The 9,689-nt window shown below is 50.6% G+C and overlaps 1 protein-coding gene across 3 annotated transcripts in view; it reads right to left on the reverse strand.

Moving 5' to 3' along the window:
• The window catches only part of SYNC (syncoilin, intermediate filament protein), a 24,663-nt gene extending 15,176 nt beyond the window's left edge, over positions 1-9,487 (reverse strand). For 2 of the 3 annotated variants that reach the window (XR_001137391.1, XM_012642280.1), the window contains exons 1-2: positions 9,334-9,474; positions 3,765-4,947 (exon numbers count right to left, since the gene is read on the reverse strand). Coding sequence is in view for 2 of the 3 variants with exons in the window: in XM_012642280.1 (XP_012497734.1) it covers positions 3,765-4,947; positions 9,334-9,386 (1,236 nt within the window). In the remaining variant the exon portion in view is untranslated. Of the gene's footprint in view, positions 1-3,764; positions 4,948-9,333 lie in introns of all 3 variants that reach the window. The other variant, XM_012642279.1, reaches the window with a different exon arrangement.
• Between the last annotated feature and the right edge of the window lie 202 nt (positions 9,488-9,689).

The raw sequence follows: 9,689 nt of genomic DNA on the forward strand, positions 1-9,689 counted from the left end.
ACCCGGCTAATTTTTCTATTTTTAGTAGAGATGTGGTCTCGCTCTTGCTCAGGCTGGTCTCAAACTTCTGAGCTCAAGCGATCCTCCCGCCTTGGCCTCCCAGAATGCTAGGATTACAGGCGTGAGCCTGTGCCCAGCCTGTGCCCAGCCTTCTTTACTTTTTTAATGTGGTTTGCATTATATTTCTGTTGGACAGCACACTACCTAGCTCAAATTTCACTTCTTTTTCCATGAAAAGTTCTGATTTAACCGGTGGCTAAAAATAATTTCATTATCCCATAACCCTCTTACCTGCATCTCTCTTAAATCACATATTACTTTCTACCCTGACTTACAGTTATTAATGTCTATTTGAGTATTAGCTGTTAACGGCAGTATTTCTGCTAAATAAATAAGTGCCCTTTCACTAGACTGAACCAATACAAAAATGAGGGGAGGACGTTGGGTGGTAAGGGTAGTATGCATAGTTTGAAAACATTCAATATTATGACAAAACCTCTCTGTTTTCTTTTTTTTTTTAAGAGCCAAAGTATTGCTCTGTCACCCAAGCTGAAGTGCAGTGGCACGATCATAGCTCATGGCAGCCTCCAACTCCTGGGCTCAAGGGATCCTCCCGCCTTGGCCTCCCAACGCACTAGGATTACAGGCAGGAGCCACTGCGCCCAGTCTCACTGTTTTCATACTACAGACTACAGAAAGCTTGACAAAGTTTTCAGGGAAGTGAATGCAGCCATTTTCAACAGGGACAACATATCCCCTTAAGGGTATATCCAAATCTCTGGGAGTCGCCAGAGTTCCACGGAGTGGAGGGAGGAGAAGTGAATGAATAGCCTTTGGTGCTGAAGCTCCTCAAGGCAGGGTTTGACTTTAGCCCTCCCAGGAGAGGCAGCATTAGGAGGAGATGCTCCTTAGTATATAATCCCCATCCCTGGGCGTTGGAGGAGGAGGGGTGAGGGGGTTGAGGGTTTTTAGTTTCAACCTACATTTTTTTCAGCTCCTTAGCCACATTCAACTTCTGCATGGTCTAATTTTATTCTTGAGGACACCTGGACCAGAGGCTTGGGGGCAGGAGCAGAACCCTAATGGTTCCTTTCCCATTTTATACATCTACAGCTGTTCTTGCTCCAAGCCAAAGCCACCTCCTACAGACTCATGTGTCCATGAAAGCACCCCCTTTCACTCCGGGGTTTCATAAAGTGTCTTAGTGCAAATTTTCTCAGTTCCCAGGTTACCAGGAAAGAGCCTGTGCTGGAGATTGACAACCTCTTGAGACAAATCCCCTAAGCCACTTTCTCTGTGTGGAATGCTCCCTTCTCTCTGCCACCACCCTCTTTTTCCAGCCACACTGGCCTCCCCAAGGAGCTTTGCCTGCACCTTTGAGCCAGAGCCCTTTGGGCTGCCCTCACTGCTCCACTTGGTTTTTTCCTCCTTAGCTTTTCCTTTATTCTGCAAAACCACATTCCACTCAACTCATGACTTATCCTACACAGCTTTTCCCAAAGCACAGCAACTCTTGATCCACTGCATCCCACCCTGACCCAGATTTCTGCTCCATAGGAACCAGGTACAGAGCCAAAGGGGAGGGGGCAACAGAATGGTGAATTGGTGTGACAGCCCTCCACCACCACCCTGCTCTTCCTGGTGACAGTCTTATTCCCAGTGCTCTGTTTCAGGGGAAGAACCATTTTCTTCAAAATCTGGATTCGAGAGGCTTCAGACTCAGAGACACAGGACACTGTGGAAGGCAGGGATGAGATCTGGGTTTAAAATAGGAGCTATCGGCTGGGTGCAGTGGCTCACACCTGTAATCCTAGCACTCTGGGAGGCCGAGGCGGGAGGATCGCTCGAGGTCAGGAGTTCAAGACCAGCTTGAGCAAGAGCGAGACCCCGTCTCTACTAAAAATAAAGAAATTAGCTGGACAACTAAAAATATATAGAAAAAATTAACTGGGCATAGTGGCACATGCCTGTAGTCCCAGCTACTCAGGAGACTGAAGCAGTAAGATTGCTTGAGCCCAGGAGTTTGAGGTTGCTGTGAGCTAGGCTGACCCCACGGAACTCGAGCATGGGCAACAGAGCGAGACTCTGTCTCAAAAAAACTAAAAAATAAAAGTAAAATAGGAGCTATAAGTGAATGCTTGGAAAATTCATGATGCGACCCACCAGCATCCATTGCCCTCTGCCTAGAAAGAACACTGGAAGTCAGGGATGTTCCTCCTGCTCAAGCGGATGGAAAATCATTCTTGGACGAACTGTAAGTCCCCAGAGAAAACACCTTCAGACATTTTCCCAAAGGAAAAATCAACTTTCTGCTGCTTTATCACGTCCTGAAGCCCGCTACTCAGCAAGCTCTGTCCCTGCTCACAGGATGGCCAGCCAATTTGAAGACCTTTATAATAGGTAAATATGGACACACCTTTCAGGACAGCTTTCAACATGAGAGGCTGAAACTAGCATTATCTCTAGAAGAGACACCTGCAGGGATAAGAGGAAAAATATTTGGAAAAAGAATATCTGGGATGGCCGGGCGCGGTGGCTCATGCCTGTAATCCTAGCTCTCCGGGAGGCCGAGGCGGGTGGATTGTTTGAGCTCAGGAGTTCGAAACCAGCCTGAGCAAGAGCGAGACCCCGTCTCTACTAAAATTAGAAAGAAATTAATTGGACAACTAAAAATATATAGAAAAAATTAGCCAGGCATGGTGGCACATGCCTGTAGTCCCAGCTACTCGGGAGGCTGAGGCAGGAGGATTGCTTGAGCCCAGGAGTTTGAGGTTGCTGTGAGCTAGGATGATGCCACGGCACTCTAGCCCGGGCAACACAGTGAGACTCTGTCTCAAAAAAAAAAAAAAAAAAGAATATCGGGGAGGGCATAGATTTTTAAGTTTATCCAAAGGAACACACGTTTCAAAAGACAAAAGATATTGCCCAAAGCATCATGCTGTAGTGTTCTCAGAGTGCCCAGCAGCACTTAACTCAGCACTTAACTGAGGTGTGCTCTGAGCCATGAGTGGCGGAGAATAAAACAGAGATAAATAAAACATATTCCTTACCTTCTGCAAGCTCACAGTCTGGGGGAGAGATGACGTAATTGTTTATGCATTTGGTGTTTATATCCCACTATGTTCTAAAAAGGGATTAGAATGGCTCACACTTAATCAGAAATAATTTGAATACAAGGAAGATGGTGGCAAATGCACAAAAAAGGAAAATGAAGAGTAGAGATTTATAGATTTCATCCTAGTCTCAAAACTGGAAGAGTTTAAGGCAGAGATTGGATAGGTGGGACTTGCGGGATAAATGTGGGGTGGGGAGAAGGGAATGGAGTCATTCCATCTAGCCTCATTCCCTGCTGCTCTATATATACCCAAGTGTGACTCACTATCCAGCTGGAAGTAGAAAATGGTTTCACGGAAAGAGCACTGAAATATTTGGGGTTGGGTGGACCAGAGTTCAAACTACTCCAACTCGCTGAGCCTCAGTTTCCTCGTATGAAAAATGAGAATACTCAACTCGCAGGACTAATGTGAAGAACACAGAGCTGGTGCAAAAATCCTTTGCAAACTAAGAGTGCAGATGACTTTCAATCCCTCCCACAGGCCCGAATGAATGCAGAATGGAGGAAAGAAGTAAGTGAATGGCCCCAAAGAACAAGTTGTTCTTCCTACAGGTGACGGTAGCCTTCAGCCCCAAAGACATGGACTCTGGTCACCTTTCCCTTCCCCAGGTTAAAAGACCTCAGTTCCTTTCATGCCCAATGGGCCTACCCTGTATTGCTGAACCTCTTCGTCTCGTTTTTGCCTCACAAGTGCGATCTGGTCCTCCAGGTTCCTGTTTTGCAGTTGAAGCTGCCGGGCCTCTGCTTGCAAGGGTCTCAGAGCCTCCTTCATCTCCTGGACCTCCGCCTGGGTTTTCTGCAGAGCTTTGGTCCCAGCTTCTTTCCTTTCTAGGAGTCGCAGTAGCTGAGGCTCATACTCCTCCTCCAGCCCCTGGCGGCTCTCTGCCATGAGGTTTTCAAACTGGGCAGAGAGTCGCCGGCTTTCCTGGAGAAAGTGCCCATCGCTCTGACTTGGGGGCGCTTCTAGTTGTCGCCGCAGCTGGTCCTTCTGCTTCTGATAGGCCTCCCGCAGCTGGGCCAGCTCCTCCGAGAGCTGCGCTGCCCGCGTAGTCAGCACTTCCCGGAATTCGGCGAACTGAGCCACGTCCTGCTGGCGGCACTCCAGCTGGTATTGGTAGGCCACACACTCCTTCGTCACCTTGAACAGCTTCTGCTTGACCAGCCGGATCTCCTCCCTCAGCCCGTCCCGCTCCAGCTCTGCCTGGGCATGCAGCTTGTAGGCAGCCAGGATGTCCTGATGGACCCGTTGCACCTCCTGCAGGGCCGGTTCCCGGAGCAACACGAGCTCGTGGATGAGCTGATCCCTCTCCTCTTCCAGCTGGGCCACGGCTTGGACACACTGCTGGAATCGCCCCTCCAGCAATTCCAGGTCCTCTATGCTCAGGTTCTCCTCCGTGCTGGGGCTCGGCTCGGCTCTGAGGCTCTCCTCAGGGTTAGGCTTCTCCTCCCTTGTGACCATCTTTCCCCCATAAACAGTCTGCTCTGGGCTCGTGGGCTTTCCCAGCTCCACGGGCTCCTCCACAAACTGTACCTCTTCTGGCTCCACAGTTCCCTCCACGTACAGCGTCTCCTCTGCGTTCCCGGGCCCCTCCGCGTACACCGTCTCATCACCTGGCTGCCTGGTCTCCTCGATGTACAGCGTCTCCTCTGGCTTCTCAGTCTCTTCCACACAGAGTGCCTCGTCAAAGTCACCTGTGTCATCCAGGTAGAGAATGTCTTCTAGGTTCAAGGTCCCCTCCAAAGATAGAGTAACTTCTGGGTCCAAGGTCTCTGCCTCGCTCAGGGATTCAAAGTTCTCTTCAAGAGGAGAATTAGCCTCTGCTCTTGTTTCCCTGCAAGAGAAATGATGGAAAGTGAAAGGACAGGCACAATCCCAGGATGGCTGGTGATTGGTGCCAGTAGCCCCAGGCCGATATTGCATGAGGATCTCAGATCTCAGCGGTCACTTATCTGCTCCCTCCCCTCTGTGGATCTGACCCCTCCGCACACACACACAGTCCACTGTGCAGCTCCCCCGATGACATCCTCACACCACTCTCTAGTCTCTGCTACCTTGAAGGACAGGAAAGGCACTGACGCACCACTGTTTGTTTCACAATCATAATAACTTTCTAATGTTGAGGTAAAACCTTCTTCCCTGCAATCTTTATCGCTGGATTCTAGACAATTATGACTTCTTTTCCCTGTAAGTTCTTTAAACGCTTAAAGATAACTAACTTATCTTTCGATTATTCCATACATGCCAAGGTTTCCAGTACCCTCCTAATTTGGTCACTTCTGACCAGGCCCCGGATTCTGTCTTGGGGAATGGGCATTGAAAGTCGCCCCCGAGGTGTGCTCTGAGCGGTGAAGTCTCCGGACACTATGCTGCTGTTACGGCAGCCAAGATTCCCTTAGCATATAGGGCAGCTCCAGCATATTCTCGACAAGTGCTGAGTTTGACTAAAATCCGTAAGACTTTTTCACACCAAATGCTTTTAAGCCACATCACTTGTTCCTGTAATCCTTCATCTTGTTAGAATTGGCCCATCCTTCTAGTCTGTCAAAGGCTCTTGAATTCAGATTCTGTCATTCCAACAAGTGAGCTCCCTGACCAAGCTGCCTATGGCCTGCCATTTAATCAGTTCCTGTTGGGGAAGCCTCTCCTGCTTCTTTGGCCTTCAGATGGCCTTGATCTTTCCTGTTTCAAAGGTACCTTACCTACCTTGGATCTCTGAGCAACTTTTTGAAAATATAAAATACCATGCAAATAATAAATTAAACCTACTAAGGGGAGGGCTTACTATGTGCCAGGCCCTATTCTAGATGCTTTATATGTACCAACTCATGTAATCCTCACAACAATTCTATGAGGTAGTTACATATATTATCCCCATTTTGTAGATCAGGAAACTGAGATTAAAAGAGATTATCTTACGCAAGGAAACTCAGAGAGTGTGTACCAGTTATAAAACAGACTGAATTTGAAGCTTTCGAGAAGCTTCTTTTGTTGTTGAGATATAAAGTATAAATTAAAAGCCACAAGTATCAAAGCATTTGATTTATCAGTATCAAAAAGGTTTTAAGCTCTTTTTTAGGGGATGGCCAGGGTACAGGATCCCACAAGGTCACCCAGGCTAGAGTGCAGTGGTGTTATCACAGCTCACTGAAACCTCACACTCCTGGGCTCAAGTGATCCTCCTGCTTCAGCCTCCCAAGTTGCTGGGACTACAGGCACGCACTACCACGCCCAGCTAATTTTTCTTATTTTTAGTAGAGACGGGGTCTCACTTTTGCTCAGGCTGGTCTCGAACTCCTGACCTCAAGCGATCCTCCCACATCGCCTCCCAGAGTGCTAGGATTACAGGCGTGAGCCACCATGCCTAGCTTTAAAGCTCCATCTTAACTCAATGTTCCCGAGAAAGATTATTTTTATTCTAAATCATTATGTATTCTGTCCTCCTGTCTAACACCCCATGAATCCCTAGTTTCCCTTTCTGCGTCTCAGAGCAGCCCTCTGGACACCACTGGGCTTCAGACATGACTGCCTTCATTCAAGCCAGCACCTGCACCAAAACTTTAAGCTCGAGGACAACCTCAGCAATCACCTGGTTCATTCACATCACTTTACCAGAGAGGAAATCATTTTTAGATATCTTCACCTGATGTCACTTGGCACCTCAAACTCAACTGCCCCCAAATTATTGTTCTCCCCCATCTTGCTGTGCCTGTATTCTCCAGCTCAGAGAAACACATCTCCATTCTCCATGTGGACTAGGCAAGACTGATTGATTGACTGATTGATTGACAGAGTCTCGCTCTGTTGCCCAGGCTGGAGTACAGTGGTGTGATCATAGCTCATTGTAACCTCGAACTCCTGGGCTCAAGCAATCCTCCTGCCTCAGCCTCCCGAGTACCTGGGACTACATGTGTGCACCACCATGCCTGGACAATTTTTTTTTTTTTTAGAAATGGGGTCTCGAGGTCAGGCGAGGTGGCTCACACCTGTAATCCTAGCACCCTGGGAGGCCGAGGTGGGATACCCCATTTCTTATCTTTTTTTTTTTTTTGAGACAGAGTCTCACTCTGTTGCCTGGGCTAGAGTGCCATAGCATCATCATATCTCACAGCAACCTCAAACTCCTGGGTTCAACCCATACTCTTGCTTCAGCCTCCTGAGTAGCTGGGACTACAGGTGCACACCACTACGCCTGGCTAATTTTTTCTATTTTTAGCAGAGACCAGGTCTCACTCTTGATCAGGCTATTCTTGAACTCCTGACCTCAAGCGATCCTCCCGACTCGGCCTTCCAGAGTGCTAGGATTACAGGCATGAGCCACCGCGCCCGACCATCACCCCAATCTATTCTCCACAATGCCACATTTAGCTTGCTACAACATAAAGGGAGCGATGTTGTTCCACTTCACCCGTAAATAGCCAAACTGCTAAGCATGGTTTCAAGGTCCTAAAGATGTGGCACCAACATACCTTTTTTAGTCTCATCTCACATTACTCCTGCAAGCCACCCAATGCTTGACAACCCAGAGCATTTGTTAACTTTTTATACCTCCTACTCTCAGCCCACAATGTGCAGCTGAGAAATGCAACTTCTTGAACACCACCTGACTAGAGAACAGCCCTGTTCCACCTGGGAAGGTAGAGCTCCTAGTGCCAGGAAGGATGCATCTGCTCAGCCAGCCAGACCCGCTCTGACACTCAACAGAGTCCCTGCTTCCCCAGCGGACGGCCCTCTGTCATGCTCCTGCCGAACCTCCCACCTTGGAATGACTTCACCGTGTTCAAGGCACTATTCTAAGCATTTTACATGAATACTCATTTATAGACTGCTTGTCTATTATCCCCATTTTATAGGGCAGGAAGCCAAAGCACACAGTAAAGAACCACTCGAGGTTCCACACCTCATGGAAGTGGTGGAGCCCGGAGAAGGCCGCCAACAGTGTTTACCATTCTCCTCCTAGGGCACGCGTGAGGTCTCGAAGCGGTAACTACAGCACAGAAAATAGAGCTCGGCACATAGCCATCAAGATATACTTCCATCTATTGACCTAACACATTTCTACTCATCCTTCAAGCCCTGCTCAAACTCCATCTCCTCTGTGAAGAGTTTCCCAGAACAACTCCACTGCCCTTCTCTGGGCACTCTGTGTGCAGCACGTCTTCACACTTGGCGCCCTGCTTCACAGAAGCGCGTGTGTCTGTCTCCCCGAGAGTGAATTTCCTGAGGACAAGTAGAGCTGTCATTCCGCTCTGTATCCGAGGGCGGGGCTCTGTAAGAAAGGCAGAGACCCACTGAGCTCCAAGGAGGAAACTTGCCCAGGGTTGAGTGGCAAAGCTCAAAGTGGAAGCCAGGCCTCCTGACTTCCAGGCAGTGCTGTTGCCACACACCATGTTGCCTGTCACCCTGCCCACAGTGCCAGGCCTCTGCTGGATGCTGCCCTCACACAGCTGCCTCTCCAAGAGAGAAGAGGGAAGGAGGCAGATCAGGGGAAGCCAAGGGGAGAGACAGTGAAGGCGTGTCAGGAGGTGTGTATTTGCACCTCCAAATCTTGGGACACTGGGAAGTCCCAGGGCCACAGTCTGACCTGGGGCAGAAATACTCCCCCCTCACCCCAAACCCCTCAGCCACAGGTCCCTTCCCCCTAACCTGTGCTAAGCCAACAGTGTGGATAGATGGCGAGGGCCTCTGCACCACTGCCCTGCCCGGCCAGGGCCCTCCTGCTCGGCTGGGACAGTGGATCTTTCCCCTACCCCCATCCCAGACCACACAGCAGAGAACAAGCTGCTTGAGCAGACTCTTAACTTCAAGCTGGCAGATGCCCAACCTTGCACCAAGTGGCTTCCACACAGCGAATTCAGCAACGGCAGGCCTCCGTCTCCAGCTGACATTTGGAGCAAGCAATGAAGGAAAACAAGCAGTGTATCTGGCCACTAAGGGCCTAATGGCATTTGAGTGGTTGATGCCCTCTAGCCTGAAAGGGTTAATTCTCACACAGCGCGCAGTAGGGGAAGGGATATTATGAACAGCCACAGACAAAAGGAGGTGCCAGGACCCCTGCTTGGACTCCCCCTCTCCCTTCACTAGGTGGCTCCGCCCCGTGCCCCACCCGGCTGGACCACCACCCTCCAGCCGGTCGAAAGGTGCCTTCGGGTTGGGGAAGGGAACCCGTCCAGCACCCCCTCCCAAAAGGGGCGGCGACGCGGGCCCCGGACAGTCCTACCTCGCGGCCTGGGCGGTGCTGTCCCCGCCTCGCCGGGGCTCGGGGCTAGCCATGGCTGCGCGACCCCGGGCTCGGCCGCTGCGTTATTAATAGCCGGCCCCGCGGGCCGCTCGCTCCGGCGCCCGCGCCCGCCGCACTGCCAGCTGCAGGCGACACCGGATCCCGGCCGGCCCAGGGCCGGGCGCGCCCACTTGGCCCGGGCTCCCGCCGCGGGAGGAGGGAGCGGCCGCGCGGCCCTGGGGGCGGGGAGATGCCGCCCCTCCCAGGACCGGCCAGGGGTAGGGGTGGGGGTGAAGGAGAGGTAGGGGTAGGGGTGGAGGTGGGAGGCGGCTTAGCGGCCTTTCCAAAACCAGCTA

Source organism: Propithecus coquereli, unplaced genomic scaffold (assembly GCF_000956105.1).
Source record: "Propithecus coquereli isolate 6110/MARCELLA unplaced genomic scaffold, Pcoq_1.0 Scaffold178, whole genome shotgun sequence".
Lineage (NCBI taxonomy): Eukaryota > Metazoa > Chordata > Mammalia > Primates > Indriidae > Propithecus > Propithecus coquereli.